Raw genomic sequence first — 13,940 nt, 5'->3', positions numbered from 1 at the left:
AATTCAACACGGTAAAGTGGCTTACATTAGTAAGTCAGATGGCATGCAATCGAATCCTACCAAATAGTTTAGCTTCCTCATCAATTTCCACCACCTCATGATCCAAACATAGATAGCGTTCTGTCATAGAAGTCATACCCAGTGAAGATATAACAAGGATCAAACACAATGTGGTTCATTCCTGTTGATCAGGTCCTCCGCTCAGAGCCGGGAAGATAGGCGGCCAGCTCATCATAAAGGGAGAGCAACGTATGTGGCGAAGCACCGAATAAGCAAGACCTGCTCCACTTGCCCTCCTCTGATAGACCTTCTCAGCCAGCCTGCTCCTCAGATGAATATAAAAGAGAACACCACTTGCCACATGATCCAAGAATACAAACTCAGCGTTCTCCCCGACTGCAAGAACACCAAAGAAATCGCCATTTTTTGGCACCCAACTGTCAGCCGCAACACGTCTGCATGCATCCAGGATGCAAAATGTGTCCACCAGCAGCCAGCCGCCTGCATGATTGTCGCCGCCTGTCATCTGAGAGAGCCACACACTGAGCTGAAACCCATCCACATTGACAAGATAGAGCCCGGAACCATCTGCACATGAGATATTGTAATTGTGCCCCACTCCAACAGGGAGCTCAAGGGTGAAGAAGCTTGCAGTGGCCAAATCAAGAACCAGTGCATACCCAAAAGTGGTCACCAAGAAGACCTTGGCGTGGACTGGTGGCAGCATTGCTTTGAGGAAGGTTGCACCGTGCTGCTCGTCCGGGAGCTCTAGCTCTGTCGCCGCGGTGGCAGGGACACCCCATCCGCCGGATCGCAGGACGTACAATTCCGCAGAGACATTTCCCCCAACACTCCAGAGATTCACCAAGGTGATGCCATCGCTGCCCCCATCCTCGGGTAGGAAAATCTCAGTGAATGCTTTCTCAGGGCGAACCTTCCAGTCACGGCGGGACACTGGGGTCGGCGGGAGGACGGTTACAAGCTGCTCCGCGAGCAGCGGCGACAGGAGAGAGTACCTGAATCTGGCGTCATGGAAGAACCCGGTGATGAGGCGGCCGTTCCGGCAGTGCTTGATACACTGACCTCTCACGGCGGCGAAGGCGTCGTTGCAGGAGGCGGCCGCGCGTCGTGAGACGACGGTGAGCTCCGGGGGCTGAGGGAGAGGCACGAACTGATACAGGCTTGGATAACCGACGCAGATGCCGAGGAGGCGGGGTGGGTGGCGGTCGCGAAAGCGGCTGAGGAAGGCCGGGTCGGAGATCTGGAAGAACCACCGCTTGGAGACGAGGGCGGCGCGGACGAGGTAGTTGGGGAAGCCGAGGCGGATGAAGATCTCGCGGAGGAGGTCGTCGTCGCGGAGCACCGCCGCCACCGATGCGGCCGCCGGCGTCAGTCTATCGCCGTACATTTTGGGGGATTTTGCAAGGGTTTGGTTTCTGCGGGAGTAGAGCACAACGCGAGGAGATTTTATCCTGTGCAGAAAAAAGAAAGAATTTTCCAGCAATAACGTCGCGAGCATGATATGGCAAAAAAATCGATATGCAATGATTTATTTCTTAATCTTGTGTTTGGTAATCAGATTGTTGATAAGAATAATCTTCTAATTAAAAGAAGGCAAACTTTTTTCAACTTTATATTTCCTACACCCTCATACACGGTACACCTAAGATATCATCATTGTACAAGTCCTTACAGTTCTAACCTTGCGGGCATCTGGTCCACAATTAATTTGGACCAAGAAGCAGTTTCCTCATTGGGATGTGGAAAAGAGGCGTCGCGGCTCCTCGCAGAGCGGGAAAAGACTCGCGCATAAGATTTGGTTTGGCCTCGTTGCCATTGTGGCCCGTGGTTGTCTTGACACACCGCCCGCTCAAATTTCCACCTTCACAGATGGGCGCCACCCATCATCCACTATTAGCCTGGTCAAGTTCCACCTCTGCACCACTAAAGTCATTGTTCATCGATGACGTTCTCTGTCACGCCTCCCTAGCCGTCTCGGTTGGCAAGTAATGGCTATGGTTGCAGAGGGGAGAGGGAGGAGGCATGGTGATGTCGGTCTTGGTGGAAGAAAAATCATGAGAATGACGAGGAGGAAGGTAAGACATTCATATGGGTGTAGACAGGGTCACCCGTAAAGAGATCGTTCGAGGCATGCATATTTGAACTCTCTCTCCACCCCTTCTACCTCTCTTTTACTCTCCCTCTCATCCTTCTAGCTCTATCTCTCTCTATCTCGCTCTCTCCTTCTGTCTCTTCTTTGAGTCTAGGTTTTTATTTGAGCAAGCAGTACTTAGAGTCGACTAAACATTTTACCCATTTTTTTCCGAATGAAGTGCTTAAAAACATGGGAAGATGTTTATTTTAGCATGAAACAATATCTTATGGAGATATCATTCACATGTACAATATTTTCTAATTGCAAGAAAGAAGCTAGCATTTGGTAAGATATCTCCATAAAAAAAAGACAAGACCTAAATGAGAGTCAAACATGTGGCATTTCTCTATTCATGGCCTTAAGTGATTTCCACGGACCCGCTACATCGTATTGGTCCAACTCCTTTTCTCTTCTACAACTTGTTCTCCGTGGGTAATAAAATGTCATGCACTTCTAAGTACTCAATGTCATATGTAGGTTATTTGGATCCACATGTAAAATCTCTAGACTAGCATCATGGTCCCTTCTTCAATTTAGCACATGGCTTCGTTGTTGTGCTGAATCCTTGGTCACCAAGGTATCGGAGTGGGTCGGCCTAGGGCATGCTTCTAGTGAAGGGTTTGCGAGGGGATATGCCTAGGGCATGGTAATTTATAAGTGCAAGACCTTTTTTTTCCTAGCATTGATGTTTTTGAATAAGTTTTGTTGCGGTTTATGCTTGTATTAATGGTAAAAGAGAAACATAAACAAATATTGATTTTTATATAATAATAACTCATTCAAATCTAAACCCCACAAACAAAAAGATCAAATGTTAGCGAAAACATCAAGCAGGCAGTAGGAGCAGTAGTAGAACAGTAGAAGTGTTCCAGCCAACTCCCTGCCTACTAGGAGGACCCACTCCATGTGGACCCCATCAGTCAGCGTCGCAGTCCTAGGCAGGGCAGGTGGGGAGCGGCTGGGCCTCCTCCCCTCCCCTCCGTGCGGTTACTGTCGTCACTGCCTCTCTCCCCCGATTCGATTCCGTTTGATCCATCCATCCCCGTCTTCCCCGCACCCACCGCCGGAGCAAACCCCAAACCCTCCAGGCCAGCCGTGGCGACGCCGGTTCCACCGCCGCAGCAGCAGCCGGAGCCCTCCGTCCGGCCGTCACCAGATCTAACAACAGAATGGCGATGCGCGGCGTCGATTTCAAGTGGTCCGTCCCCCTCCCCTCCCTCCCGCTCGCTCGATTGATTCTTGCTTCATCTCACCGAATCTGTGGGCGCAGGTACGACGGCTTCTTCCTCTCCATGCTCGTCACCAGCGTGTATCCTTCCCCAGTTCCCACACACACTGCTTTCTTCCCTTTCTCTCTTCTACCCTTGAAGAATCTGTTGTATGTGTGTTCTTTCCTTGACCTGTATGAAGAGTCATCGTGTCCGTCAACTGGGGGAGGTACCGCCTCTGCGCCCACCCGCTCCACATATGGATCGTCGTCGACTACACCGCCGTCTTCCTCTTCCGCCTCCTCATGTTCCTCGACAACTGGCTCGCCGCTGGGATGGGCCTGTAAGTTGTTCCCCCCTTCTTCTTTTTTCTTCTCCACATCACAGCGAGTAACTTGCTGAAATGGAAAATCGGTGCTTAATTGTGTTACATATAAATAACTAGTCCAAATGCACAGTTGTGAAATCATACCTCCATAGTCTTAATCCTTAGGATAAACTACCAAAGTGACTGAATACTGCATATGGAATGGTTAAATGATTTATGCACTACACATACTGAAGCCTTCATTAGCGATGGATGCAGTTCTGGATTCAGTGTCGTGTTCTGCTGAGGTGAAATAATGCAGTGCCTCTATAGTTTTTGCAACCAAATCTTCGTACATAAATATTGATCCGTGAAACTGTTATCAGCCCAAATTCTTGAAAGCATGCCGGCTACAAATACTAGCCAATAGCACATCATCGCAATTTATGTTGCTTTACCGTACCAGCCTCATGACTTGTTGCCATCTTTATAACTCTCTGAATAGTCTGCCAGTTTCTTTAACTGCTGTGCTTATTGTTTTTTGGCCTACTTACTATTTTATCTCAACGCGTCACCATACAAGTTGCACAACACCAATATTTTGCATAGTCTGGTGTTTCGGACACTTTTTTTTTGACTTTTTGATATGTGATGATGCTGAAACAGAACTTGGTCTTGAAATTGAAGCTGTTAAGAGTTTGCTGTGGGACTCTATGGTTACATGATTACAGTTAGGTTCTGCGGTACAATTCCATGGCAATAGTAACAATATGCAATAAAACAGGACATAATCATTTCTTTTGAAACATAGGCACTCTCTTTAAGACAAACATTTTTCCACAACAGCGGATGGTATCGGTGTTTTAACATTTCTAGATCTCTATCTTCAATTCTGAAAGAACCGGATTGACTTCTAAACTTTGCTGTACATCAGTGACTTTCTTAATAATAAATTTCAGGGATCTTGGATGGCAACAGAGATATACTCGTTTCTGTGGGAGGATAGTTGTTTTGTCAGTTCTCGTACTTCTTCTCTACCCATTTCTGTGGGTTTGGACTGTGATAGGAACATTGTGGTTCAACAGTGCAAGGAGATGTGTAAGTTCTTTACTGTGGATGCGAGTATTGCTATCACCATCTACGGGGAATCGCTACTTACTGCAAATTTCACTCCATGCACAGTTGCCAGCGGAAGGGCAGAAATGGGGCTTCCTGATATGGCTGCTCTTCAGTTACTGCGGGCTCTCATGTATTGCATGTGTGGCTGTTGGAAAGGTAAAGCTGTTAAATTTTGTCGCGACAAAAAACTTACAGCAGTCATGTGTGATCCAAATATTATTAGTGTACTGCTTATCCATGATTACCATTGAGCAAAAGAAGAAAAACATCTTCTTGATATTTAGCTTCAGGAAGGTCCATGTCAAACAAAATCTAGTGATGTAGCATGTTCTCTTCAACACAGCATATTAGTCAATTTAGCCTGCTTGTCTTGACTGCAGTTTAATTGGCGCGTACTTGCTCTTTGAAGTAGATGTAGTAAGCTTCTGGTCAATTTGAGGCGTGAGTTGTTAATTCGACATTGGTTTGTGTCAGCTAGGATCATATCCAGATCCAGATGATCTCTAAATTCCAGTGGCCATGATTTGTGCTGGGGGTTTACTTACTGTTATGAGTATGTCTAGGCTGACATATTTTTTTATTTTATGTGGCAGTGGCTAAGCCGCAGGCACGCTCTCCAGCTGAGGGCACAGCAGGGGATTCCAATATCTGAATATGGGGTAATGTTTCTGTCTGTTTTCTGTAGTCCAGTTGCACCTAGGAATCTGTCAGCACTAGTTAGCAACTTGAAAGTAATGTGATGTTCATGTGTGCAGGTCTTGGTTGACATGATTCGCGTACCCGACTGGGCATTTGAGGCAGTAGGCCTGGAACTGCGAGGAATGGGCCAAGACACGGCGTACCATCCCGGCCTCTACCTAACAACCGCCCAGGTGAGTTCCTCCTATCAACCAACATAGTAAAGAGTACTGTTAAAAATATATATGGATCAGAGGAATGCAGATCTGATAACTGTGTTAAAAAAAATGTGCAAACAGAGGGAAGCTGTGGAGGCTCTGATCCAGGAGCTCCCCAAGTTCATGCTGAAGGCCGTCCCGACGGACTGCAGCGAGTGCCCGATCTGCCTGGAGGAGTTCCGCGTGGGCAGCGAGGTGCGCGGCCTCCCGTGCGCCCACAACTTCCACGTGGCGTGCATCGACCAGTGGCTGCGGCTGAACGTGAAGTGCCCGCGCTGCCGCTGCTCCGTGTTCCCCAACCTGGACCTCAGCGCGCTCAACGGGATCCGCGCCAGCAGCGAGCAGGACCGTCCGTCTGGCAGCGAGGTGACCACGACTGCGGCAGCAAGCCGGTACGTGCCGGCGGCGGGGCAGAGCTACCTGGTGCGGCTGCAGGGCCTGCTGCCCCGGCCGGTGGTGGTCGGGCATGGGAGTGACGATGACGACGTGGAGAGCGGGGAGCGGCGTGGTGGTGGCGGCGGTCGATGAGCGGCCTGATCGCTGAGACCGGAGCCGGCCATGTGATAATGTACTGGAGTATGTTTTTGGTGTGTAGATTATGTGTATGTAGTGTAGGATATGTGTAAAATAGATAGGCTGCTTTACAATGGAGAAAATGTGTGTGCAGCATGGAATTCATCCCATCCATTCATAGAGTTGTGCGTTGGTGATGGAAAGGAGAAGGAAAAGAAAAAAGGATCAAACTTATTGTGTGTGTGGAAGGCAGTCCTGAAGGTCTGTGCTCCATCACCTCACCATTCATGGTAGGATGTTTGGGCAAGGTGAGTTGTTGTCGTTGGCGTCTTGGCCTTTTTCGTCTTGTACGGAGTATATATGAATATGAAGGTCTTCCAGGGCGTATTTTCGAGGGAAATTGTGTGGAAGGCAGAGGAGAGCAGAGGATAGGAAGTTTGTCAAGTGTGAAGAATTCCTGCGGCGTCGTCTCAACCCAACTCAGACTCTTGACTCAGACCGCAGCCTGACGCGTACACACACGCAGAGCTCTCGAGACGATGAGGCTGAGTCAGTTATAGCTGCTCTCTCCTTCCCAGCAAAATCAAGACGAAGACGACGACTCTCTCCATCCTCATCATCGATCAAATCAGGGCAGGGAGGATCCCCCATCCGTCGGGATGGACTCCAACGGCAACGCCAATCCGCCGCCGCCGCCGCAAGGTCCGTTAGCCCACCTTCCATTAGTCCCCAATTCGACTCTCTTGATCAGAGTCAATTGTTGTCTTCCGCAGCAGATGCCGGAGGGGACGGCGACAAGGCGTTGGCCTTCGACGCGCCGCAGCCGCCGCCGCCGCAGCCGGTGAGGGAGGACTACGTCCAGAACGCCGTCAAGTTCCTCTCCCACCCCAAGGTCAGGGGCTCCGCCGTCGTCTACCGCAGATCCTTCCTCCAGAACAAGGGCCTCACCAGCGACGAGATCGACGAGGCCTTCCGACGAGTACCCGTACGCCACCACTTCTCTACCTGCTCTACCTAACTTGACGCCCAGTCTCCTCTCATCTCCTCCGCTGTGCCGCGCTGCAGGATCCGCAGCCCACCGCTGCTTCGCCGCCGACCCAGACCCAGACCCAGCCTCCTCCTGCGGCCGCCGCCGCGCCTCTGCAGACTTACGCGCGGCCGCCACAGTCAGCAATCGTTGTCGCTCAGCAGCATCCCAGGTTCACCTGGTACCGCGCCTTCGTCGCCGCGGGCCTCTTGCTCGGCTTCGGAGCCAGCGCGGCCGTCTTCATCAAGGTACCTTCTGCCTCCTATCCTCTCTACATGTTTTCACCAAGCTTAGCAACCAAGCTCACAACAACAACCGTGTTCAACTGCCTGCGCAGAAACTGTTCCTCCCGAGGCTCAAGTCGTGGATCCGCAAGGTCGTCGCTGAAGCCCAGGAGACCGCCGAGCTCAAGTCCAAGATCGACGACGAGACCAAGGAGGCAGTCAGGGCTTCCTCCGAGGCCGTCTCTGCTATCGCCAAGACCAACCAGGAGTTGCTTGCTTCAAAGGATGAAGGTTTCACACCCATTTCTAGCTTCTTCAGGATCCACCTGCCCCCGCAATCCCAGCTCATCATTTCACTATACATGCAACTTTTCACTCCGTTTCAGAACACTTCCAATCACTGGTATGATATCCATTCTCTCTGTGACAGAAAAGAAGATACTCGTGACTCTGACGCATGCGCTGGATTCCCAAGCAAAAGTGCTGAAATCGTTGAGCGAGTCGTTGAGTCATAGCAGGGACTCCTCCGTCAATGTTACCAGGGAGGATAGGTTTGCGCACTACCGCCCACTGGAAGATCATGCTGTGAGGAATGGTCAGTACCAAATTTATGTTCCGCCTCCTACTAAAGCCTTGCTTCAGTGTTTCTTGCTTTGCATCATGCTTTTTAGGATGCAAAGCTAGTCTACTTGCCGACGGAACCATGCTAAGAACCATGAAATCTACATTTCTCCATAATTTGTAAGGTCTTATGTTTGCCATTCAATCCCAGTGTACGGGAAATGCTCCAACTTATTATGTGGCAATGCCCTATGAAGCCATCGATATACATGCATGTCCTAGATTAGAAAGATCTTAATATGTATGATTGTAGTGTAGATGATGATAACTAAATCTCACCATATTTATTGTTTTTTGACCCTGATGTTTAGGGCCTGTTAACACTCCATGGAGACCTCCTCAGGTGTGCACCTACGTTGTTCATCCCGTTACACTTACAATGAAATATATGCTGGTGCTTTGGAGAATTTTCCTTTCTCTGAACTGCTTTTTTCCCAATTTTGTAGCAACCTAATATGTATGGTGTGCCAAACGGTGACTTTGGTTCAGGTTAGTATATCTTGTTAAGCTCCTAGATGCTTCCACGTTTCGTGCTACTAACTGATGGGGAGTGTTTCTTTAGCAGGAAGGCCATCTTTTGCGCCAGCACCTACTGAACCTACATCTGGAGCATTTTCAAGATCTTATGTTGAGGTAAGCCACCAGTCAGCTTATAATTAACACACATCTTGCTTTTACTGAAATTAGACTATTAGTATGCACATAGTGACACCTTGTTTCTTAAATATTGTCTTACTTAATAGTGAGACATACCTCACCCAAAACTTTTTAACTATTAGCATAAATCTGCATTTATCCTGTCTTGGAGATAATGCCCCCTAGGAGAGTTTAACTTTCCTTGGAGATAATGCCACCTAAGAGAGCTTGAGCTCACATCTTAATTACTTACACTTTGCTTTCAGCAGACAGTGCAGCGAGCGGATAGGTCTTCTGGGAGTAAGGTGCAGCTCTGAACCTTCTCTTTGCTGCAAACAAGAGTGCTTCTTTTTGCTTGCAACTGATGTAGAGTTTATTTTTTGCTAAAATATAGCAGCCATGGGAGATGCCGCAGTACACACAGCCAAAGCTTGGCTATGGATCCAACACCCACTTGAGCGAGGATGGATCATACTCCGAGGCTCAGGAGAATTACGGCCCTTCCTACCACCAGAACGGAAAGGCCCCTGATTTCCAAACGGAGGAGCCCAGGCCGTTGACATACAGTACTGGGGCTGAGGAAAGGCCACCGCCTCAGCGCCGCTGGGTTCCTCCTCAGCCTCCAGGCGTCGCCATGCCAGAAGCCGCGGCTGCCATACGTCAACCAAAGTCCCTTACAAAGCAACCGTCGAGCGACATGTCCGAGGCAGCTGGTGAGATGCAGGTGAATGGTGCCCAGAGTTCGTCTTCTGTTGCTGCTGAGGTGCCAGTTAATGGCAGCGCCATAAGTGATGCTGGACGTGGCGAGATCGAAGAACAGGTGGAAGCCATCTAAGTAGCAGGTGGGCCAACAAACGACGCAAAGCAGTCTGTCTGATGTCCTAAACGAGATTGTAGTTTGTCTTGCAGTTTGTCATAAGCTTGTGAACATATTTGGATTGCTGCTACGGCTATGGGGTGGCTAAAGATGGAATAAAATGAATCACACTTAAATCTTATTATGTGCTTTTGAGTTTAGACTGTATATTACTACTCTATACACAAAAAAAGAACAAATTATTATGGTGGTGTCTTTTGCACAAATTTATGTCCTGTTTGTTTGATTTTCACATATCGATCTCTTGAGCTCAGCTGGGACAGGCTGTTACTTATCCAGGTTTCGCTTAACATGCTTGCCAGATATACATTCTTGTCATGGGCAGTTGATATCGTTGAATATGCATCATTCGGTTAGGCATTTGTTCTGTTTGGATGCCAAACTCAACTGGATCTTGAATTATCTGTGATCTGATGCAGATCCAGCCAGCACCAGACCACTGTTTATGTACAAGGGAGTTTCAGCCAACTGCATGTACTGCATGTTTAATCATCATCAGTCTGCAACTGCGCATAAAATTTTCGGTTGCTATCTCAGGTAGAAGATGGCACCCAAATGGACTCTAGCTGGGGAAATTGGCGAGCCATAGAAAATTGTCCTGCTGCTTATCTTTTCACTGAGAAACCTACTAATCCAGCTGTGAAGTTTCGAAGTGTGCTGCCTGATGTGCATCATCTGCATGTGCATCCTTTTGTTTCAGTTATCACATTTTTCTAATTTTTAACAGTATTTCACCCGTGTGTATAGCCGTAGCTGTTGTTAACAGTTTCATTTACTCAATTGAGTTCCTGAGTGCAGCTCCTATGCGTGCTTTGCACGAACAAGTAGGCCATGCAATTATTGTTACAACTGTAGGGGATAGCATGCTGATCAGCTAAGTGCCTAAGTGGATCAGTGAATCTACATCAAAGCATCAAGCTATATGACGCGTGCTATCTGACGTGATATGTGTAGGGTGAATCTACTCCATGAAGTCATGAACTGAGCAGCATTATATATATTGTAGATCTCCCTCGTAGGCAAACATTCTTGGCACACAACATCTACATAAAGCATCAAAATTACAACGACAAGATAAACATATAAGCTTTAATCTTCGTTTGTTAAACTAAAGCTTTCATCTCTCTTAGAACACTCATCTCTCACAGGAAGTAGAAAACTGAAAGATCACGGCCGTTAATATATCTGAATATCTGATGACATTTCCAAAATTAAGTAGCCTCGGCTTAATTTCGATGTTGCGATCACACGTAACTGCACGTAAGCATCAGCCATTGCTCTCGTCCTTGATTCCTCAGAGCCAGAGTGCGCCGGCCTGGCGGAGGAGCGGCACGAGCTGGCCGCCGAGGTGAAGCGACATGACACGGTCGGTCGGGCCGACGAGCGCGCCGCCGATGAAGACCGTCGGCACGGGCGGGCTCCGGCCGACCATGCCGGCGAGCGCTCTCTCGACGTCCTTGCCGCGGGGGTCCTTGTCCAGCTCGTGCACCGCCCAGCTGACACCCATCTCCGTGAAGAGCGTCTGCACGGCGTGGCACATGCAGCAGTTGCTCGCCCCGAAGATCACCACCGCCCGCTGCGACGCCAGCGTCCTCACCCTCTCCGCCGCCATTGCTGATCGGGTTGTTTAGTGCCTAGCTACCCCCTCTTTTTATCGATCCCAAATTCCCAGCTCAGTTCACTTAGCTAGCTGTTGTTTCTTGGAGTTGTATGGTAACGATGACCGAAGGGTGTCTATTTATATATGTTCGATATGATGGGGCAAATCGAAGAGGTGGAGGTGGTCGGCGCAGAATATATGTTCTCTGCCAAGATGTTCTAAGTACCACTACTTTTGTGATCTTTTTCTTTTGAAAAGGGGCCAATGTTAGTTATCTGTTATCCGATTCAGTAAATTTTGTACAATGATGAACTAAATTGGCGGTGAATTGCGGTTCGAGACATGCTGAACTTAATTGGTTATTCAAGCATTTGAAAACGGATGGTGGTATCGATCAAATTCGATGTCCTTCGGTTGATGATTCATTAGGTTAATAGGTTCCTGGTATGCTAGGTTTGGAACCACTCTAATCACCCCCTTTTGCCACTTCAGGTTTTTTAATTGCCACTTCAGTTGACAAAGAATACATATCCTTTTTTTTTGAACTAAGAATACATATCCTTTGGTGTGGACATCGTGCATCATGTTTTATTTCGGCTGCAATTTGGCTAGTACATCCTTTTTAAGTGGCTTACTTTGTATTCTTGACGTGGCACCACGGCGTCATTAGGAATTTCCACCTCGACATAGGAATAAATTGGCAGGAATAAGTAGGGGATGAATTTCAACGCCAAATAGGCAGTAGGCGCAGGAAGAATAAGAGCTCCCTTTGTACCGTGTGAATATCTCTAGAATAAGCCTACAGTAATGCTTACTTCATTCAGAAGGCAGTAAGTCATCTAAAAAAAATTCAGTAAGGTTGAAACATCCAAATGTATACTTTCTATATTTTCTTAATCAAGATATCACCAGTGCTAAGTTGTTTCGTCATCTGTCGCACAAATAAGAAATTTTATGGATTGTACTTCCATTGTTTTGGGTTGTGTGGATCTTCATTATGCAGTGGTAAGGTGTCAACTATGTTGCTTGTGTCATTTTAATGTGACAATTAAGTTAATAAAAGCTCTGTTTATTGAAAAATGATATTACCAGAGATAGGGCAATTATATCGTGGTTACGCTTTCTGGCAAAGAGCTCGTGATCCTATTATCGATGGTTTTTTTTATTAATCCTGGGGTGCATGCACACCAAGTAATTTTGACAATAGGTTTGCATTTATCTGGTTCAAATATTTAGAACATCCCGTTAATTGCATGTTGGATCACCGATGCATACTATAGCCATGTAAATTTGAATCCGTCACTACTAGGAAAAGGGTTAGCGGTGAGATCACTAAAAAAACTTTTGAGATGACCATGTGTTACGTCATCTAGTTGCAAGAGAAATTAACAAAAATGAATTTCGACTTTTTTTTTGCAACATTGCGTCATGTATCGGTAAAACTGCTTTTGTGGTTGCATACGGCCTGCGATGAAAACGTTGTTTTATCTGAAAATATAACCACTCAAAATTTTACATCCGATTTCAACCTCCGAAACTCAAAAAGGAAACATGACCTTTTTTAGGTTTTAGATTTCAGGCAAAATTTTCAAAAAAAGAAAAAATAGCAATGGCTCACCATGCTGGTGCGCCACTACTAGTGCTCCCTCCTTCAAAATTCAAAATTGGCTGGCCACTTACCCCCCACTTCTTATCCACCTCCCTACTCCCTCCTCCACACATTTTATTCTCCTCCTCCTCCTCCTCCTCCTCCCTTCTACTCCTCAATCCACTCCTCCTTCCTCCACTAGTGGAAAAGAGGCCTTTCGTCCCACCCTTTAGTCCCCGTTTTGAACCAAACCGGGACCAATAGGGGGTATTGGTCCCGGTTCATCATGAAAACCCTTTAGTCCCGGTTCGTTTGGACCCTTTAGTCCCGGTTGGTAATACGAACCGGGACTAAAGGGTTCCACCCTTTAATCCCGGTTTGTATTACCAACCGGGACTAAAGGCCCTTTAGTCCCGGTTCGTATTACGAACCGGGACTAAAGGGTTTTTTGCCTCCCCATGCACCTCCACACACACCCCCCCCCCCCGTGGATCGCATTTTTTAACACTGTAAAATAGAAAAGAAAATGATACAAAATTCAAAAAATAAAATGTTTCCGGATTCTTGTATGTTATGCAACCTACTATTAGGGAAAATTAACAAATTTGAATTTTCACTTATTTTGCAAAAATGTTTTGAAAAATGGTAAAACCGCAATAACTTTTGCGTACGACGTCGAAAAAAAACGTATAATATATCAAAAAAATCCTGGGAAAAAGTTACATCCGAATTCACCAGGGTTTACCCAGTTAGCCAATTTTTAGATTCTCAAAATTCCAAATGAAAATATGAAAGCAGGAAGATTTTAGTTTTTGCCAGAAATTCGGAATTTTATTTTTTTAATTTTTTTTAAAATAATAATTACATCATGCATAAAGATTACTATTACTTAACCATAAAGTTAGCCAATTTTTTAGATTTTCAAATTTTCAAGTTTGGCAAAAAATATTAAAAAATAATAAATTAAAAAAAAACAATTATAATACAGATTTAAAAAATTATAATTATAATACCTTTACCACAACATGTACGTTATTAGTTTTGTTTATTAAAATAATTATTTGGAATTCGAATAATAAATAAGTGTGACATCGACCAACATGTTAATAGGATTGATATGATACTAGTATCACAACATGCGCGCGAAGCACTTGGAAGCGGGATGAGAA

General features: G+C 46.6%; 3 protein-coding genes across 3 annotated transcripts; 1 reads left to right on the top strand and 2 right to left on the bottom strand.

The window, feature by feature from the left end:
* Positions 1–1,408, bottom strand: LOC124658852. Its single transcript, XM_047196856.1, has one exon. The coding sequence runs from the start codon at positions 1,406–1,408 to the stop codon at positions 176–178; it is 1,233 nt and encodes a 410-aa protein (XP_047052812.1). The 3' UTR covers positions 1–175.
* Positions 1,409–3,274: 1,866 nt separating this feature from the next.
* LOC124662432 lies at positions 3,275–9,768 on the top strand. Its single transcript, XM_047200274.1, has 19 exons — positions 3,275–3,353; positions 3,426–3,464; positions 3,566–3,706; positions 4,630–4,768; positions 4,853–4,945; positions 5,383–5,448; positions 5,545–5,661; positions 5,767–6,205; positions 6,353–6,459; positions 6,777–6,900; positions 6,972–7,183; positions 7,264–7,473; positions 7,563–7,740; positions 7,880–8,044; positions 8,382–8,413; positions 8,517–8,559; positions 8,636–8,703; positions 8,973–9,011; positions 9,101–9,768. Exons 1-19 carry the CDS (start codon positions 3,325–3,327, stop codon positions 9,539–9,541), a joined length of 2,682 nt encoding a protein of 893 aa, XP_047056230.1. The 5' UTR covers positions 3,275–3,324; the 3' UTR covers positions 9,542–9,768.
* Positions 9,769–10,877: 1,109 nt separating this feature from the next.
* On the bottom strand, positions 10,878–11,195 carry LOC124662431 (putative glutaredoxin-C2). Its single transcript, XM_047200272.1, has one exon. The coding sequence runs from the start codon at positions 11,193–11,195 to the stop codon at positions 10,878–10,880; it is 318 nt and encodes a 105-aa protein (XP_047056228.1).
* Positions 11,196–13,940: the final 2,745 nt, after the last annotated feature.

The sequence above is a fragment of the Lolium rigidum genome, chromosome 6 (assembly GCF_022539505.1).
Source record: "Lolium rigidum isolate FL_2022 chromosome 6, APGP_CSIRO_Lrig_0.1, whole genome shotgun sequence".
Classification (NCBI taxonomy): domain Eukaryota; kingdom Viridiplantae; phylum Streptophyta; class Magnoliopsida; order Poales; family Poaceae; genus Lolium; species Lolium rigidum.
Note: the sequence above shows the minus strand (reverse complement) of the source record. Positions and strands in the feature narration are given on the sequence as shown.

Excerpts from the sequence above, each read along its gene's own strand:
- LOC124662432 (XM_047200274.1), top strand. The coding sequence starts at position 3,325 with ATGGCGATGCGCGGCGTCGATTTCAAGTG. Across the intron at positions 4,769-4,852 it reads TCAACAGTGCAAGGAGATGT|TTGCCAGCGGAAGGGCAGAA; the intron begins GTAAGTTCTTTA and ends CTCCATGCACAG. Across the intron at positions 8,414-8,516 it reads CTCCATGGAGACCTCCTCAG|CAACCTAATATGTATGGTGT; the intron begins GTGTGCACCTAC and ends CCAATTTTGTAG.
- LOC124662431 (XM_047200272.1), bottom strand. The coding sequence starts at position 11,195 with ATGGCGGCGGAGAGGGTGAGGACGCTGGCGTCGCAGCGGGCGGTGGTG.
- LOC124658852 (XM_047196856.1), bottom strand. The coding sequence starts at position 1,408 with ATGTACGGCGATAGACTGACGCCGGCGGCCGCATCGGTGGCGGCGGTG.